At 39.4% G+C, this 20,703-nt stretch overlaps 1 protein-coding gene across 1 annotated transcript in view; it reads left to right on the forward strand.

Annotated features, from left to right (window-relative positions):
* Positions 1 to 15,264, forward strand: part of ABCG1 (ATP binding cassette subfamily G member 1) — a 52,275-nt gene extending 37,011 nt beyond the window's left edge. Inside the window, 6 exon segments of the mRNA XM_032219237.1 lie at positions 1,039 to 1,140; positions 1,733 to 1,901; positions 3,987 to 4,087; positions 11,429 to 11,587; positions 11,861 to 11,979; positions 12,636 to 15,264. Of these exon segments, the coding sequence (XP_032075128.1) occupies positions 1,039 to 1,140; positions 1,733 to 1,901; positions 3,987 to 4,087; positions 11,429 to 11,587; positions 11,861 to 11,979; positions 12,636 to 12,864 (879 nt within the window). The 3' untranslated portion in view covers positions 12,865 to 15,264.
* The last annotated feature ends 5,439 nt before the right edge of the window (positions 15,265 to 20,703 follow it).

The raw sequence follows: 20,703 nt of genomic DNA on the forward strand, positions 1-20,703 counted from the left end.
TAGATGTCATGTGGCTGTTCACCATGAAAGCTAGATCCAGGAGCACCCATAGACTGCCAACCTGTTCTTCAAGTGGGAATTCCAGTCCATCCAGAATAGGTTTATGTATGAAATTCAATCCCTGTAATTAGCAACACTGGGTTTAATTTCAGGCTTTTTCTGTCCATTCAAGTCTGGTAAAACACAAAGCAAGTGACAGATTAAGATTATAGTTGATATCAAGTCTGAAACAGACTAAGAAAGAACTTCTCATGCATGGATATCACTAGTTGTTAGTGGTAAAGGCTATGTTTAGTGTTCCTCTTTAGTGTTGTTGAAAAGGAGCTATATCTAAAACTGCTTTAAATTCAAATCAAATGGTTGAGTTTTGTTTAGAAAGTTAAAGAGTTGGCTAGATCTTAAATCTGATTCAACAAATCTTTTTCTATCTTAAAACTATAAATTTGAGTCAGACGTGTCATACATTATTTCAATTTAGGTTCCATTAAAATCAAATCTGATATTATGCAATGTATTCTAATGGCCAGCGCTTCATTGAGCTAAATTATTTGACTGTGTGGTGAATCCAGGTCAAACATCACTGCTCCAGCCCAGAAGTGGGGAAGCTTTATTAGATTCAGTATGTTTATATTGGTTTTCTGCCTTCTGAGAAGTCAGCTGATACAAATGTAGGTCTAGGCCAGTCTGACCTGATTTTATGCCAGCATTGTGGATGTTTCTCTGATCTGGCTGCACTTGGTTATTTTCCTGGCTTATTTTGGCATATTTTGTTATTTCACATTGTCTATCTGCTAGAATATCTTAAAATCAGTGGATGATTTCAGCTGTCCCAAAAGTAACCCAGCCAGCATATTTTTAAAAATAGTTTGCCCTTTAATTGAAACCAACTGCAACAAACCAAATTTTAATTCAATATTATGCTTACTTTAATGCTAGACAGCAAATTTGTAGAATCAAAGTTGTGTTCATTGATGTTGATGTTGAAACCCGAGAAACAATACCAACCTAAAATTCTTTTCCACTTGTGTTTTGCACCAGGATTCTTCATCTATGGAAGGCTGCCATAGCTTCTCAGCCAGCTGTCTTACTCAGTTTTGCATTCTCTTTAAAAGAACTTTTCTCACCATAATGAGGGATTCGGTAAGGCTCAGATTTTAAGTATAAGAAAGAAAAGTGCATTGTAAACTATCCGTTTTTATCTATGAAGACATATTACTGAAATTAAGTGTATAAAATAAAAGCTAGATGGGTTTGATTCTTTTAATGTTGCATAATTTTATCATTGCATTTCAAAAATCAGGAGATATAAGGGAAATATAGATATAAAGCTTCATATGGATGTATAATGTGCTTTAAATAATACTAAACATCATATTAGTATTTAAGCCTCAGGTTTTTTTCTCCATCTGTTTTGATGTAGCATCTCTGTAGCTTCATCCATGCTCTTAGCAGAGGTCTTCAGTTTTGCTCCCTTCTAGTGCATCCCTATCAATTTTAATGAGTACAAAATACTGGAAATGTATGGAATTAAAATTATAAAGTGAACTGTAGCAAAAATGTTTGCCCAGCCCTGTATTATCTTCCCAAATATATTTTCTTCTTTTGTCTTCCCACCAGTCCCTCACTTTTGTCTCACATCTGATTGTTACCGCAAACTTATTCCCTTTTTTCACACTGAAAAATTTAGGAAGATACTTTAATTTTTCACTAATTTCATTTTTCTTCCTGACAGGTCCTAACGCATCTGCGGGTAACGTCTCACATTGGAATAGGACTTCTGATAGGCTTGCTGTATTTGGGGATTGGAAATGAAGCAAAGAAAGTTCTGAGCAATTCTGGCTTTCTCTTTTTTTCCATGTTGTTTCTTATGTTTGCTGCTCTCATGCCAACGGTCCTTACATGTGAGTAACCAGTATCGCACAGCCAACTAGGCTTCTTTAACCAGTTGCTTCCCAAATATCCTAAACTTCAATTCCTCCAAATCCTAGTCTTTGGTTTCATTGACAGGGAAACACAAGAGAAGCTCTAACTCTTCATATGGCACCAGTGGTGGAAGGTTACCAATATGCTAATAGTTTGATAAAAGACACCTATTAGATGGTTTCAGTAATACTAGCAAAACTCCATGTAGTTGTTTTATGCATATATGAATACACACACAAGGACTGAGCAGCACTTTGGGTTCATAGAAAAAAGGCAGTACAGAGCTTACAGCGGTGCATACATTATCATCATCATTGCCATCATTTTCTGCCTTATATATGCCTCAAAGCAGTGAAGATGCGTAATACTCCTGCCGTCTATTTTCCCCACAACAATAACCCTGTGAGAGGTGAGTTGGTCTGAGAAAGAATGACTGGCCCAATGTCTCCCAGTCGACTTTCTTGAATTAAGGTCAGCACTTGTCTGCATTTGCCCAAGCCAATGTATCTTTTCCATGGAGTATGGGGCAGATGATCCCAGGAGATGGCATATAGTTCATCCATACATCCACTTTCCTCCAATCTATAATTTGGCAGGAAAGAATGTGTATAAACCACAGTACTTCCAGGACTGAGTTTTACAGGTTTTCAGCAGTGAGGCTGGGCAGTGTTTGCAGTCTTTGCAACATGGTGTAAGTTTGGGGAAGTGACTGGTACCTGAAACATGCATTTTCTATCCATTAAATAAATGGGAGAAAATACTTTGAGACTTTGTGATGATTGTAATATCATTAATATAGAAATTAAATCTGTAGAGATTCTCAGTCATCCAGGTTGTTCAAAATGTGCTTTTTTCCAGGAGGCAACTGGGCTTTCTTGTTTCTTCCTTTGAGAGAAACGTCTTCAAAAGAAAAACAAGAAGGAAAGTCCAGTTGCCTCTTGAAAAAAGCACCTTTGGGACAAGAATTGAGCAAGTAAACAGCTCTGTTTAATTCCTCTTTCCAATAACATAAAGTCTAGCAATAACTCTTGTGGGCCTATTCTTATTCTATCTGTAATCCAATCATTAGTTTAAGAAGGTGCTTATTGATATCTGCTCTATCTAGTTTCTCCCATAATTAATACCTGTCAATGGAATCAAAGGCAGAGGAATCAGTAAAAGCAACATAAAGTTGTTTTGTATGCCCACAGGTATATTTCTGAACAATCACCTTCAAAGTGATACAGTAATTTAGCATGCTATGTCCTTTTGAAACCCTTCTTCCCAAACATTTACCATAATTTATTCAGAAGATGCTTGGTATACAGCTTAGAAGAAATATCTAGCAGACTAAATGGACGATAATTGACAAGTTCCTGCCAGTTGCTCTTCTTAAGGATTAGGTGTATTATAATTTGTTTCCAATGGGGAGGTATAACATACAGTATCTTTTACCTATTTCTGGAAAGAATCTAGTCAGGATTGGTTCCCACCAGGAGTCATTGATCTTATATATATCTGGAGGAATCATATGCTCTTCAGGAGTTATTCCAAGAGCCAAGTTTGAAACCAGCTGTTTACACAGATTTTGTGGTTAGTTATGATTAATTGGTTAAGTTAAATGTGGTTAGTTATGCTAAATATGCTTTGAAAAGGAGGTTATTATGGGTTCAGTATATGGCAGTTAAAAAACCTGGAAAATTAAAAAAAAATCTCCAAAAACTTAATTTTCCTGCCTAATATATTAGGGAAAGAATTTCCTGAAATATCTAAAACAGCACATTACACTTTTGAAAAAACAAATTGTGAAGATCTGCATTTTTCAGAATTACATATTCATATAAATTAAACCAATTCTTGGCTTTTTTATAAAAATATTAATGAATAAGCATATTCAAATCAAACATTTTCAAATGAAGGAGAGGCTAAGTATGACAAGACAAAATATAAGAGACTCAGGATAGCATCTAAGTAGCCTTTTCTCCTACCTGCTGTGGAATGGGAAACTATTATTTATGACATTAATTTTTAGAATTGCTTTTGATTTTATGTATTTCAAGTGCTATTTTTATTTTTCTATATAGTTCCTCTTGAGATGGGCGTATTTCTTAGAGAACATTTGAATTATTGGTACAGTTTGAAGGCTTATTACTTGGCTAAAACTATGGCTGATGTCCCTTTTCAGGTAAATCTCTCTCTGCACCTCATTATTATTTTAGGACAGGAAGATAGATAACAGTAGTAATCAAATGAAATTTTCTTATGCAGTTTGCAAAATGCAATATGTCATTTTATCAGAAATATGAATTAATATTGCTACAAATCCTTTCATAATACATAAGTATATGTTATATGTTATACAAGCAGTTGTAAATGTTTTATTTTTATTATACATTGGAAAATGGGATGCCCAAATTGCATTTTAGAATTATACCAAGAAATGAAATTTAAGTCACAGATGGATGGTCTCATGAATTAGTATCCAGTATTCCAGTGCCAAATTTTGAGGGAAAATATAAACCAGCTATATTTCAGTTGCAATTAGGTTAAATCTGTAAACTGCCCAGAGTTGCTATCATAGAAATGAGCTACATATAAATTAAATAAATAAAATAATAAATAAATAAAACTTTAGGCTTGTGCTGAGCATTTAAAATAATGTTTCATTCTTAGTGCCTAGGCAAAGAAAACACCCTCTTCAAATTATTAAAGTAGCTGAATTTTTTCACAAGGCTGGTGTCTGCTGCTGAAGTTGCTCCAGTGATCCCCATCTACTTGTATATGCCAACCATTTCATAAAATACTCTACTCTGGAAAAATCCTGATAGGACATGACTCATCTGATAAGTAGGAAAAGTATTAGAGTATCTGACTTCTCATGTGAACTGATAGATACAGGAACTAAAATATCATTCAGCTCATAAAGACAAAGACCCAGTCTGGAGGATCCAATGTCATGACGAGACGACGTGCAATCTCAATGCTCTGAGATCGCTGTCGATACTTTTGCCGCTGGGTGGTCCAAAAGAGACCTAAACCATCCCGCAGAAACGGTGAACAGGAAGAATGTGTCTTGCTGATCTCAGGGACATCACAAAGTCCCTGATCGATTCAAGCCAGCGACAAAAAATCCAGCTATTAGGTTGATGAAGTCGGGGCGGCTCCAAAATGGAAGGATATGGAAAGAGAAAGTGTTTCCAGCTGGTGAGGAATTTTTACCATTTTAAAAAAACACTGCCTATAAAAAACTTAAAATTAATTTAAACTGGGGAACAGAAGAAATATGTGGCGGAATTAAATTTGGAATGGTTTTGGACAGTGGGTTATCTTACTTTTTAAATGCTATCTTTATGGATGGAATTTATGCAAGCCTTTTAAAACGAATAGATTAAGTTTTCTTCTATTTTTTTCTTTTATTATTCTTTGTAACCTATGGACTAAAATTCCCCTATTTCATTACTGTGGGTGTTCTTCTAAGTCATTCAAGAATCAGACTTTTTAAAAACTTGAAATACAAAAAAGATACAAAAAGAAACAAAGAAAATTGCAACAATAACACTGCTACTCAGAGACTGGAAGGTTTGTGTATTGGAAATGAAACACTTTTACTTTTCTCACTGATCCTGGCTTGGCACTCCAAGGTCTCACTGCTTGTTTATAGAGAGTGATAAGAAGAAAAGCATGCAGATGTCCCTTTGAAGTATATCTTTAACCAGAGAAAAGTGAAAATAAAATGTTATTGTGAATCTATGCTTAATCTAGTTAACCTTCCAAGCTAGAACAGCAGTGTTTGTCAGCTGGAGATAATGGCACAATTTCAACAGCAGAAAGAAACTTTAAGTCTGCAAAAGATATTCTCAGAAATATAGAAATTATCAAATACATTTGAGAGGATAGAGAAGAAGTTGGAAGACTTAGAGCATCTAACAGCAAAATATGATGAAGTAGTTGGGGATGTTTATCAAGTGGAAAAAGTGGTTAAAATCCTAAAAATCGAAGTGGAAAATGAATATAAAGAGGTTAAACCTGCTGATATTTATGGTGATTGGTTTATCTCTGAAAATGGAAAGATGAAATACTGAGAGGGGAACTAAATGGAGGGAAAATCTACCCCAGATGGCAAGATACAGAAGAAGAAAAAACAAAAGAATTTATGGATTTAAAGAGAGAAATTTTATTAGCAATATCATTGATAACACTACCGACAATCAAAAATAAGCTGATTAAGGAAACAGAAGAAGGGCATTAATTACATGAGAGATTTTATAAGCAAGGAGTTGCTAAGAGGAGTCTATACAAAGTTGATTAAGGAGATGATTAGAGGACAGACACCACAAATGGCAGAAGATATAAGACTGCTACTGGAAAGATACAAGTTGATAGATGGAAGAGTATAATTTAAAACTAGTGAAATTTAGTGAAATTTAGTGACAATAGATATAGTTAAATAAATAATTAATAATTTCAATAATGTATACAATGTGTAGTGTTATGATAAGTAATAATTGGATATAAATATTGAATGGTACCCATGAAAGAAAGATTAGAATTCCTTTTGGATTATATATAAAGGTTAATAAAAAAAGAATTTAGATACAGTTAAAGTCTTGATTATTAGGGGGAAATGTTATGATACAGAATATAGTTGTTGTTGTTGTTGTTGTTTATATTTGTATGCCGCCCTATTCCCGAGGGACTCAGGGCGGCTAACAAACAGATGGGGGAGGGGAAAATACAAAAAACAAACCAAACAAAACAAGATACAAGAACAGATTAAAACTACACAACTATCGCAACAATTCAAGTGGGGTTGGGAACTCATCAGCCCCAAGCCTGCCGGAACAGCCAGGTCTTTACGGCTTTGTGGAAAGCCTGAAGGATGGTGAGGGTCCGAATCTCCACGGAGAGATTGTTCCAGAGGGCCGGAGCAGCCACAGAGAAGGCCCTCCCCCGGGGGGGTCGACAGTCGACATTGGCTAGCTGATGGTATCTGGAGGAGGCCTAATCTGTGGGATCTGATTAGTCATAGGGAGGTAATTGGCAGGAGGTGGTCTCTCAAGTACCCAGGTCCAATACCATGTAGGGCTTTAAAAGTAATGACTAGCACCTTGAAGCGCGTCCGGAGTCCAACAGGCAGCCAGTGCAGCTCACGGAGGATAGGTGTAACGTGGGTGTACCGAGGTGCACCCACAATTGCTTGCACAGCTGCATTCTGGACAAGCTGAAGTCTCCGAATGCTCTTCAAGGGCTGCCCCATGTAGAGCGCATTACAGTAGTCCAGTCTTGAGGTCACAAGGGCATGAGTGACTGTTCTGAGAGCCTCGCGGTTCAGGTAGGGACGCAATTGGTGCACCAGGCGAACCTGGGCAAATGTCCCCCCGGTCACAGCCGGCAGATGATGTTCTAAAGTCAGCTGTGGGTCCAGGAGGACTCCCAAATTGCGAACCCTGTCTGAGGGGTGTATAATTTCACCTCCCAGCCTGAGAGATGGAATACAGGGCCAATCTTTGGGAGGGAAAAACACAAGCCACTCGGTCTTGTCGGGATTGAGTGCAAGCTTGTTCACACCCATCCAGACCCTGACAGCCTCCAGGCACTGACACATCACTTCAACTGCTTCACTGAGTTGGCACGGGGCGGACAGATACAACTGTGTATCGTCCGCATATTGATGGTACTTTATCCCGTGCCAACGAATAATCTCACCCAGTGGCTTCATGTAGATGTTAAACAGGAGGGGGGACAGGACCGAGCCCTGCGGCACCCCATACTTAAGGGGCCTAGGGGTCGATCTCTACCCTCCAACCAACACCGACTGCGTCCTGTCAGAGAGGTAGGAGGAGAACCACCGAAAAACGGTGCCTCCCACTCCCACCTCACGTAACCGCCGCAGAAGGAAAGCATGGTTGATGGTATCGAAGGCCGCTGAGAGGTCAAGGAGCACTAGGTTGGAGGCATGGCCCCCATCCCTGGCTCTCCAGAGATTATCAATCAGTGCGACCAAAGCAGTTTCCGTGCTGTAGCCAGGCCTGAATCCAGACTGAAAGGAGTCCAGATAATCGGTTTCATCCAAGGACCGCTGGAGCTCAGAGACCACCACTTTTTCAACAACCTTCCCAACAAAGGGGAGGTTGGAAACTGGACGATAGTTACTTAGAATGGCTGGATCCAAAGACGGCTTCTTCAGGAGGGGTCTCACCACCACTGCCTTTAAAAGGGGCGGGAAGGTTCCCTCCCGAAGAGAGGTGGCAACTATCATCTGGATCCAGCCCTGTGTCACCTCCCTGCTGTTCGCGACCAGCCAGGAGGGGCACGGGTCCAGTACGCAGGTGGAGGCACTCACCGCTCCGATGGCCTTGTCCACTTCCTCAGGCGTGACAAGTTGAAAATCAATCCATAAATTCCGCTCAAGACCCTCCCCCGGTACCTTGGCTGGCTCTGAGCAATTGGAGTCCAGGTCTGTCCGAATCCAAGTGACTTTATCCGCTAGAAACTGAACAAACTCCTCAGCTCTACCTTGCAAGGGTTCACCCGCATCCCTCCCTCTCAAGAGGGAGTGGGTTATTCTAATCAAGGTGGCTGGGCGTGATTCAGCGGACGCAATCAGAGCGGCAAAATGTGCACTTTTTGACGCCCGTATTGCCACGAGATAGGCTCTGATATGGGCTCTCATCAGTGCTTGGTCTGACTCAGACTTACTAGCCCTCCAGCGGTGCTCTAGGCATCTCTTTTGGCATTTCATCTCCCGGAGTTCCTCGGTGAACCTAGGAGCTCTCCTGGATCCGCTACCTTGGAGAGGCCGTAAAGGTGCAATCCGGTTTGAAGCCTCCGCCGCCGCTGAGTTCCAAGCAGCAACGAGGGTCTCCACTGGACTGTGGACGAGAGTATAACAGGTATAACACCAAGCGCCGTCTGAAAACTTAAAGGGTCCATTAAGCACCTGGGGTGGAACCAACTAATCAGTTCCTCCTCCCTACAGTGGGGGATTGGCCTCCGAAAGTCAAGCCTCAGTAGGATGTGGTCCGACCATGACAGGGGTACGATCTCAGTACCCCTCAGACCAAGATCACGACTCCACTGCTCCGAGAGGAATACGAGGTCAAGCGTGTGACCTGCTGAGTGAGTCGGACCCCGAATTACTTGGGTCAAGTCCATGGCTGTCATGGAAGCCATGAACTCCTGTGCTCCATCAGAGTACCCGCCGAGTGAAGGCAAATTGAAATCCCCCAGCACCATAAGCCTGGGGAACTCAACTGCCAGCTTGGCTACTGACTCGAGGAGCGAGGGGAGGGCTATTGTAACACTGTTGGGAGGCAGGTACGTTAACAACAAGCCCACTTGACCCCCAAGGTCCAACTTCACCAGCAAGGACTCACACCCGACAAGCTCCGGAGCAGGGATCCTACGAGGAACTAGAGACCCTCGGATAACAATAGCCACTCCCCCACCCCTTTTTCTGGGGTCGCGGCTGATGAAGCACCTGAAAACCCTCTGGGCACATCTCAGTGAGGGGGACTCCCCTCTCCGGACCCAGCCAGGCTTCAGTAATACATGCCAGGTCTGCCCCCTCGTCTAAAATTAGGTCCCGGATGAGGGGAGCCTTGTGAACCACAGACCTGGCATTTAGCAACAGCAGCCTGAGACCAGGGCCCTGACTACTCACACCATCTGGCCTTGGAGTGGAACTAATAGGGCCGGAAGGAGGAATCGCTGTGACGTAGCAAACCCTCCTTCCCCGGTAATGGCTAGCCCTAAAGTTTCCACCATATCTGCCCCTTCCTGTTATGACCGTAATGTTCCGGCCGACTCCCGTTTCCGTGGTCCCCCCATCCTCCCCCCTAGCTACCGCATTCTTTGGCAGGCCCTTCGAATCAGACATCCAAGGCTGGGATTAGGCCTAGGCCCCTCCCGAAACTTCTGCAAAGCACTCAGTGCAGGGGGTAACCAGGTTGTGGTCCCAGCCTACTCAGACGTACACAATCATACAACCAAACACTCCCCACAAAACGATTTAAAAAACACGGATACAGCAATATGGAATAAAAGTGGGAACAGTCAGTCAATCACATTCATACCACACACACTCACCATACCATTTAAAAAGTTGTGCACTAGCGCAATTCGAGATCGTGCAAGAACGTTCTAGAATGAGGGAGGGAAGCTAAAGTCCCAATCTTCTCCCTCAGGGAGAGCAAAGTCCAAGAGTCCGGGGTAAACCTCCCGTTAGCAGCGATTGGAGGAATAGTTCTAAGAGCGGGAGTCTCAAAGCCAGTCATAGCTGAAGAATAGCCGGAATGGCAATAGTCGACATACGGTCTTTCCCACAGACGGCGGAGGCTGGGGGACTGTATCCACGCTGACTAAAGATTGTAACTAGAGGAGAGGGGGGGGAGACCCCTCTCGCAGCTGAGCCGCTACATTCTCAAGCAGCGACTATGAGATAGTAGACCATCAGGCTAGTAACCCCACCCCCACCCTCACCCTAGCCCTAACCCTAAACCTCATCAACCCTAGCCCTAAACCTAACCCTAACCCTAGCCCTAACATTGACCCTAACCCTTATCAGACCTAACCCTAACCCTAACCCTAATCCTAATCTAGCCCTGTCCCTAATCTAACCCTGACCCTAGCCCTAGTCCTGTCCCTAGCCCTAACCCCACAACAGCACCACAGCAGTTGAAGAGCCAGGCAACCAACGCAGGGGTAGGGGCCCCCCAAGACCGGCCTCCAGCAGCAGTCACCGCAGTGATCAGTCGCGGACCCAGAAGGAATGGGGCTCCCCTCTACAGACTCCTCCCAACTCCGCAATCCCATGAGGCTCTCCCACAGCCTCAGTATTCGGCAGTCAGGTGGCTCTCAGGTGGCCTCAATCAGCTCCGGAGTTCTCTCGTGGCTGTTCTCCCTTGGGTGTTTTCCCCATGAATGGGACGTGCAATTCACGTGGCCTCGATGTATCCCTCCTTAAATAAAGGAGGGATAATGATAACAACGTATATATAGGTATGGGTACAACATAAGGAAACTGGATGTAAATTGTAAACTGATTTGGAAAGGAGGATTAGAAAAAGTTGTTATTAAATATTAGGACATAAGGATTCGGTATTAATGGAGGATTTTAGAAATAGTAAATGAAATGCCAGTATGTGGTTATATATTAAATTTTGATATATTTTATGATGAAGGACGTTTAAACAATTATAGTCAAATGAAAATGGGAGTATGATGATGGTAACAAGTATAAATATCTGAGTTAAAATATTTGAGTTAATATGAATTATGTTTGTTGACTGTGGAAGAGATGCACAAAAGTCTTTTTGTAACCAACTGATACACTTTCTACAGTATATAAAGAAGGATGTGTTGTGTTTGTTTTGAAGATTAAAAATAAAAAAACATATTAAAAAAAATAAAGACACAGACCCATCTCTCTCTTTTACTTTACTTTCTTGATGTTAAGTAGGGATATAACTCCTTCCTTTATTTTTGACTTAACAGAGCACCATATTCTGTTATTTGTCTACTATAGATTATGTTTCCTGTGGCTTACTGCAGCATTGTGTACTGGATGACAGCGCAGCCCTCTGACGCTCTGCGATTTCTCCTGTTTGCAGCACTGGGGACCATGACATCACTTGTGGCTCAGTCCCTTGGACTTCTGATTGGAGCAGCATCCACCTCACTTCAGGTCTCTTCTGCTTTATGTGATCTTCTGTATCTTTTTCATTGGATCAACCTGATGTCGTCCAAGAGGCTTGGGATTTCCAATGCCATTGTTTCTAGCCAAAGGTTGGGGAATGATGAATTGGTAGCTGGAACTGAACTGTACTCATTATGTTTTTGCAGTCCATACCATATGTCACTTAAACAGGGTTGTTGTTTTTTAGCCAATATGATTCTCATAGAAGTTTGATCCACAGTTTGATTTGTTAATTTTAAAAAATATTTGTTTTTTTTTAAGGTGGCAACATTTGTTGGTCCTGTTACAGCAATCCCAGTTCTTCTCTTCTCAGGATTTTTTGTCAGTTTTGATACCATTCCTGCTTATCTCCAGTGGCTGTCCTACATCTCTTACGTCAGGTACATCTGAAGGGTGCTTCTTGTTTTTTCAAGCTAACTCTGCAAAGGCTTTTAGACCATCCTCTTAGAACTTTATTTACACAGAGCTAGCTATTTTCATCTTTAACTATTCTTGGTATGTGTATTTGTATATATACACAGATACACGTGCTGTGTAAACATGCATTCTTGTGCTTCTAAAAAAAATGAGCATGCAGAAAAGCTGTATATACTTTCACTCTATGGAGTCTAGATATGGGTAAGCCAGTTTGATTTGCTGGATATCTGAAATTGGACCTGGGTTATACAGCCTGAGTTCAAAGCTTGGATCAGCACAAAGCCTCTGAACTACTTTGGGTCACGTTACTTGTTTTCAGCCTTATAATCAATGCAACTCTGCTGACCATGAGGGGTAAAAAAAATATTTGTTGAGACAAAACCTGCATTTTCAATTGGAGAGGTTTTTGTAAAAAAAATAACATTTTTTTATTAATTCAACTATATGTTCAATATCTGTTTATAGTCTTTATTTTATTTATTATTAACTGCCTTAAGTGCCCAGCAAACCAAAATATAAAATGCTAATCAAATAATTCTGTTGCTATACATTTCTGGCATTTCTTTGCTAGCATGGTGCTTGCTTTGAGTTTGACCTTGCAAATGATTCCTCCCCATAGGTATGGATTTGAAGGTGTCATTCTTTCCATCTATGGTTTGGATCGAGAAGATCTTCATTGTGACAAAGATGACACTTGCCATTTTCAGAAGTCAGAGGCTATCCTCAAAGAATTGGATGTAGAAAATGCTAAACTTTATTTGGACTTCATTGTGCTTGGAATTTTCTTCATCTCCTTACGTCTCATTGCCTATTTTGTTCTCAGATACAAAATTCGAGCAGAGAGATAGAGAACAAATGTGATAACATGAAGTTCTAGACTGTTGCTCTCTGGTTGTGGCTAATGAGTTTTCAAAGCTCGGTTGCAAATCATGTTGTCTTCTGACTCCTAGAAGAACTAAAATGGAAACTTGTTCCAGTTTTGAAAAATACCACTGCTAATCCCAAGAGTTTCCTCTCCTGGAAAATGTATTTCTTCTAAGGTAGCTGTAGATCTGGCAATTAGAATGAGAATGTCTATCTTTTATTATAAGGGAAAAACATGAAATGTTGTGTCATCACTTCTTGCTGCATCTTACAAGTGTTTTTCCCACAAGAAATCCCGCAGTAGTCTACACACTTTTCCAGTTGTGTGAAAAGGTGCTCTATAAACCGAATGTTTAAAAATAAAGAAGTGAGAAATCTGATATTAGTTCTCCTTAATACCCAGCTTTAGAGCTTTAATCATATGAGCTGGTCTCATGTACCAAATTTTTAATATTGTATCATATTACAGTGAATGATGTAGAAGAATTTGAAAATCAATATGCATACCTAACTCCTTTCTCCTAGCATTCTGTTTTTGTAGTGTCTTCTCAGTTCCAGTTTCTTGTGGAATTTCAAATACTCACTGTCTGTTTTATCTATTTTCTGTGAATGCAAAACCCAGTGCAAAATGGAAACCAATCTCAAAGCCTATTTGAATACTCTAGCATGTTTTTAATAACACATATTCTAAAAAGAGAAAGGACCGCTCGTAGTTTGGTGTTTGGTATGATGAATGCTTAAGGACTTAATTAAAAAGGTCTCAGTGAAATGTATGTGCCCTGCCCAGCAATATACATAATACTGTATACAAAACCTATTATTTTTGTTTTCATCATTTATGATTTTCTCAAAAAGAAATTCAAATCATGCTATTTTTACATTCCAGCAAAACTAGGTGATTCCAAACCCATTCATAATTTTTTCCCTCACTCACTTTTTGCTGTATTCCAACCAAATTTATCTAAACAGTTTTTGTCACCAGTTTGACATCTAATTTGACAACTGAGATGTGTAAACTGATGCCGATTACTAGAAGTGCCTACATCCTGATTTCAAATATTAGTTGTACATAGCACTTTGTCTCAGAACATTATTTGATAAAAATAATATTATAGGAAAAAAGACTAGCACTCTGGGCCAGACTTATCTACCTCAGTGCAATGGATTCAGGTTGGTTTATTAGAGAAACCGATTAAGCTGTTTTCAATCCAAAACAAATTTCAAGTTGTGTGTTTAGAAATCAGATCAAATGGCTGTTTCCACCAGAGGCTGTTGTTGAATGGATACTAAATCACCCAAGCCAAATCTCCAGAGTTTAGCTAGAGCATCAAAGCAAACCAAATAGAAATTGAAACAAAAACAAGGCTATAAATTTGAAGATAAATTTGTCTTATCTATATTGTAAGATTTGCCCCTTCCACAGTTCTTCTAGACTAGTACATGTTCATGAAGAGCATAGTTTATATTGCTGGAAAACAGTCAAGTAATTAGGATTGTGTTCATTGGCAAAGCCAAAGTCCTTCTCTCCCCATAATCCTAGTCTTCTAGTCTTAACTTTAAAGTACAAAAATAAAAACAGACACTGTTCTTTAAATTAGCAACTTAGTCCAGACATATCACAGGATTCAAATCTGTACCACTAATTAGATACTTGTAGGTTTGTATCCAGAAACCATTAAGAACGTATTTTGTAAATTAACAACAAATATGTAACAACATTTGTGATTAGTCCACACAACCTCCAAGAATGTAATTACATACCTTCAACAACAAAAAAACTTTTATCGTATATTTTGGAGGATAATTGGCCTCAAAATCAGTAGATGGATTACCACCAGATTTGGAAGAGTCACACAAGAAGTGCTTTCCAAGAAACTCCTCTGGTGTATCTGCTAATTGACAAGTAAGGCATTCACGGGAACTGAACATCCTTTCATGGAATACTGCAAGTTGGTACTGCAAGTGTAGGGATAAATCATTTATGGATTATATCTCTAAATATAACATTATTTTTGTTACAGGAAATATGGGCCCCAGAGAATATGGGGCTTGATAATTTTGCAATGCATTCTCTGAATGCTGCTAGATTAAGGAAAGTGGGGAGGAGGCCAAGTGGTGGGTTTTTCAAATAAGATCCACCCTGTGGTGAGTAATCTAAAATCCTATAATCAATTTGCAATGATTATAAACCTTTGAGTTGGCCACCTCCACATTCTTCCATCACGTTATAAAGCAGGTGGAAGGAAACTGATTTATATTTGGACTATATATGACATCTGTAATAATTGTTTTTATGTCCAGTGTGATGTATCCAGTTGGATTATGTAATCATTCCCATATTCTGATATTATATTGGATCAAGTCACTAAGAGCCGAGGTGGCGCAGTGGTTAAATGCAGCACTGCAGGCTACTGCTAGATCAGCAGTTTAGCGGTTCAAATCTCACCGGCTCAGGGTTGACTCAGCCTTCCATCCTTCCGAGGTGGGTAAAATGAGGACCCGGATTGTTGGGGGCAATATGCTGACTCTCTGTAAACCGCTTAGAGAGGGCTGAAAGCCCTATGAAGCGGTATATAAGTCTACTGCTATTGCTATTGCTATTGCTAATAAATTCCTAATTCTTTTGAAAAAGAAAAAATACAATCCACATTAAGCCCCTTTAAGTTCTGTGATGTTAGTTAAACTTAGCTAGTTTAATTTGATTGTGGTGTTTCTAAGAGATTATTAGATAATTTGTTAACATGCCAGGATTGTCTATTATCAAGTTTAAAAATACAGCTGTCCTAGATACTGCAGTTCCATTCTTAAACCAAAATTATAATTGGCATGATATTTCCACAATGAAGAAAATTATGTTATAAATTGTAAATCTACATTAATTATTTTCAGCAGTGGAAACTGGAAGAAATTACTGTGAGAAATTAGTAAACAAAAATGATTTCACATATGGCAAATGTAACATAAAAATAAGCATTTTTTTCTTGTTGACATCCCTGAAAATATCTTAAATATATTATGCGGTGAGAATCTACAATAGACAAGCATTATTAGGAAGTCACATACAGCTATTACAACTGAGGTTGTTCAGGACCTCCCTTGCTTTTCAGTTAGAGTAGTGAGAATGTCTGTTTCACACATTTTGGAAGTGCATTGCAGGAGGGAAGGATTCAGGAGTGCTCCCTATGGTATTACTGGCTTTTATAGTATGTTTTAATCTGAAGACAAAAGACACTTGTGGTATTGCTACAAACAAGCAGGAATCTTGTCCCTTGCCCACCTCAATACTATTTATTAATTGCATATATATTTGCATATATCTGAGCTTAGCTTAGAACCCAGCTAAGTATGTGGGGAACCCCCTGGATGAGATCATACAACACACTAAACTATAAATTAGCTAATCACAATTTAGTTTAAAGCATCATGAAATTCCAGTCTGTTCAGCTAGTTTATGATTCACTGTGTTATACGAATCCAGAAAATTGGATCAATGGGGTAAACTATTATTCTAATAAACAAGCTTAAGCATGTTATGCAAATATAGCCTTTTGGTTTATTGCATTTTTACGTGAAACTTGCTATTTTCAGAAATATCAGAACGATGTATAGAGATCATGAAACTTTTCAGTAAATGTGCATATTCTAAGTTTCATGCTATACATATCCTGCTTTTCTTTTAGGAAGTATATTCTATTGAGCTCCATGCCTAAGTATGCTTAAATTTTGGTAAACCCCTATCGCAAAAAGCACCCAACAAAATTTATTTTGTTTATTTAAAACAAATAATGGATTATTATTATTACTATCATCATCATCATCATCATCATCATCATCATCATCGGCATCTTTAATGGTGAGAGAGGAATTATGGTATCACCTGTATGTGAGTATCAATGTGACAGTATTTTTGACATCTTTTGTTTTTAAATTATACCTTTTGTGCAATGTAGATTCCTAGTTGTGATGAGTTGTTGCCCTAAAAACCTACTTACTTATTTAAGACATTTATACATATGTGTGGTTTTCCTTTCTTTTCTTTTTCTTTTTTTAAGAAAAGCAAAAGTCAATGCAAGTAATTTCAAAACCTCAGCGTGCTAAAGAATGCATTTACTGTATAATAAAAAGTTCTTCTGTCTTGGTTGTGTAATGCACACTGCATTACTTTGAATTCCTGTTGGTTTTGCTATTCTAGAGGCTGCTGCTGCTTGCACGCTGTGATACATTTGCACTGTTGTAGATACATGTAAACATTGTCTTTTTTCCAGGTGGCTTGTTTATCTTTTATAGTTCTGATGATAACTAACTGAACTATGAGTACTTTGATTCATGTATTAGAAGATTTAGGATGTTGGGCATTCTAATTCTGTATTTTGCATAAACTAACAAACTGCTTTGTATATTTCTGACTGTATAGTTGATTTCCTGTAGAATATTTGTATGTGCATTATTTTCCAGGTTAGAACTCATTTTCTGAAAATGGAGAACCTTATGATAATGCAACAAAGGAATAATTAAATAAAAGCATTGATATTTTCAAACTGCTGTCTTTGTCCAGTTTCAGTGAGACTTCAGTTTTCAGCTTTTGAAGTTTTCTTTATCCCAGTATTAAATACGTATCCCTTTTAGAATTTTCTCTTCTTTCTCTTTTCCTTTGCTTCCTGTTTTTGCCTCTTATTTCTTCCTTTTTTCTTATTTCGTCCTTCCTGTAGAATTCATGAGGCATATAAATGAAAACACAATGTGGGTTCTAAACCATCCAACAAATGTAAGTTGGCCAGTAGGCAAAAAGCAGGTTTCTCTTTATGGTGTTTTTTAGAATATAGTCAAGTTGTACACTAGAGGGTGCTGCATTCTTCAATAAACAATGAAATTAAGTCTTGCTGAAATTAAATTTCCCTCATAACATTTCTCTGTAATGGATTCTGCTTCCATGCTTCTGTATTTTCAGGGGAGAAAAGGGATTAGAACTGTATACTTTTTATTTTTTAAAGAAATTAAAAAAATATTTTTCAAAAAAATAAAATACATACCGTATTTTTTGGAGTATAAGTTGCACTGGAGTATAAGACACACCAAGATTTTGAAGAGGCAAATAAAAAAAAAAGTTTTTGTACTCTGCAGACCTCCTAAAAATGGCACGTTTTCCACAAAAGCAGGACCATTTTTTGTCAAGAAGGGCATGCATAGTCTTTAGGAGACTTATAGAGTGATCCTGGGGGCTGTGGGGGCCAAAAACGAGCAAAAATGGCTCATTTTTCACTCATTTTTCCCTCCCCAGCCCTCCAGGAGCACTCTGGAAGCCTCCTAAAGGCTATGCATGGCCATTTTTGCAAAGGGGGCTAGGTTTCAGGAGGAAAAATGCTGTATTCAGTGTATAAGACACATCCAGATTTTTACCCTCTTTTTTGAGGGGAAGAGGGTGTGCCTTATATTCTGAAAAATACGGTAATATGTGTACATTTTTATTTAGATTACACTATGTTTAGTAAAACTTCAAGGGGAGCCTTTTAAATGAAAATGTTGTACCTAAAGTGATTGTCAATAAAGAGAATGGCAATAAAACATTGGGAATATGCAATAGGCTTTTGCTATAAAAGCCTCAAAAAATTTTCATAGATCTTCCTCGTGTTGGGTGGATTCGTTTGTTGACTAGGGCTGGTTTCCAGATGTCTGGTAGGTGGGATATATTGTCACGTTTATTCATGTTGTGGGGGTGTTTCTCTATTTCGATAGCTTCCATAATTATTCTCTTGTTGAAGTGTTCAATTTTGGAGATTAATTTGGTTCCTTCAAAATTAATTTCATGTCCTGTAGCTTTAAGGTGCTGCAAAAGGGAGGAAGTTTTTTCTATTTTTCTAACTGTGTTCTTGTGTTCTGCAATGCGTGGATTTATTTTTCTGTTAGTTTGTCCTATGTATGTTGCAGGGCAGATTTTGCATGGTATTTTCATAGACTCCTTGGTTTTCTAGCTGGATTTTGTCTTTGAGATTTCTTAAGATGTTGGCTATATTTTGGTCAGTGTTGAAGGCTTTCTTGATATTGTGTTTGTGGAGAATTTTGCTGATTTTATCTGTGGTGCCTTTGATGTAAGGGAGGAGGGCGATGCCGTTGTCCTGTTCTGTGTCTCGGTTCTTGGGGGGAGTCTCCCTTTGGATTAGCTTGGTAATTGTTTTTCTTTGGAATCCGTTGGAGATTAATACGTTTTTGAGAGTGTGTAGTTCAGTTTTCAGGTGGTCTTTGTCGGCTAGGCATTTGGTTCTGGAGATGAGGATCTTGGCTACAAGTTGATCTGTGCAGGGTGGTGATGGGATTGTGCATTTAAGCAGCGGTTGGTGTGTGTTTTTTTATGGTAGATGGTGGGTCCTAGGGAGCCATTGGGTTTTTTGTAGATTAGGATGTCCAGAAAGGGAATTTGGTTGTTTGCTTCTGTTTCCATAGTGAATTGTATTTTGGGGAATAAGCTGTTGAGATGGGTGAGGAAGTTGTCCAGTTTTTCTTTCCCGTGTGGTCAAATCACGAAAGTGTCATCAACATATCTCAGCCAGAGTTTGGGTTTGTGTTCAGATTTATCTAAGGCGTTAGTTTCAAAATGTTCCATATATAAGTTTGCGATGGTGGGTGAGAGGGGTGATCCCATGGGTGCTCCTTCTATCTGTTTGTATCTTTGCCCATTATGGATGAAGTATGTGTTGGTTAGGCAGTGGTTGGTCAGGTCCAGGATGTGTTTAGGGGGGTTGTATTTGTTCTGGATAGCTGTCAAGGCTTCTTTTATAGGCACTTGGGTGAAGAGGGATATGACATCAAAGCTCACAATAGGTCGCTGGGTTGTAGGTTTTGTTTCTTTATTGTTTCTATGAAGTGGAGTGAGTTTTGTATGTGTGAGGTGATGGATTCTGCGTAGGGTTAGAGTTGTTTGGTGAGGAATTTTGCAAGATTCTGTAGAGGTGAGCCTATGGAGCTGACTATGGATCTGAGTGGTGTTCCTTCTTTGTGTATGTTGGGGAGGCCATAGAATTTGGGGCATCTGGAAGATTTCTTTCTGGGGATCATTCTTTGCTGGATCTCTTAACTGATGAGAGAGGCTTTTATTTTGGATTTGGTGGTGTTTTTCCAGGTAGGTGGTGGGGTCTGTGTTTAGAGGTTTGTAAGTGGGGTCTTGGAGTAGGTTGGATAGTTCGGCTTGGTAGTCAGATATGTTTATCACCACTGTGGCATTACCTTCGTCTGCTGGGAGAATGATTATGTTGTTGTCTTTCCTCAGGTTGGTGAGTGCTTTTTGTTCTTTATGTAAGTTGCTTCTGGGTGGATTGCTGGAGCAGAGGACGTTGGTGACTTCAAATGTGATTTTATTGGCTTCATCTGGGTTGATATTGGTTAGGGTAGCTTCATCTCCGCATATGATGTTCTCAGTGAGGATGCGTTTGGGGGTGACTGCAAGGTTGAATCCTTTGGAAAGGACATTGGTTTCTGCTATGGTGAGGGTCCTGTCTGATATGCTATGTACTGTTTGTTTCATGAGTTGCTGTGGAGGGGAGTTGGGCTTCTGATGTTTTTCTAGTCTGTGGAGTTTGTTGGTGTATATGTCTGTCTTGTGGGAGGTTTTTCTTTCGGCTCTCCAGAGGGCTAGTTGTTTGGATTTGTCCCAGATTGCTGGATGGAATTTGTTGCTAAGTTTGAGGTGAAAGAGTGAGTAGGTCCCTGTTGGTTTGGTCTAGTAAGAATCTTTTCCTGTGGAGTTCGTTTTCCATATTTATAGAAAAATGGCAGCTCTGATCACACTTTGCTCACACAAGCACGAAGCCAAAGGCAACAGCCTGAAGATG

The sequence above is a fragment of the Thamnophis elegans genome, chromosome 6 (genome assembly GCF_009769535.1).
Source record: "Thamnophis elegans isolate rThaEle1 chromosome 6, rThaEle1.pri, whole genome shotgun sequence".
In the NCBI taxonomy this organism is placed as follows: Eukaryota; Metazoa; Chordata; class Lepidosauria; order Squamata; family Colubridae; genus Thamnophis; species Thamnophis elegans.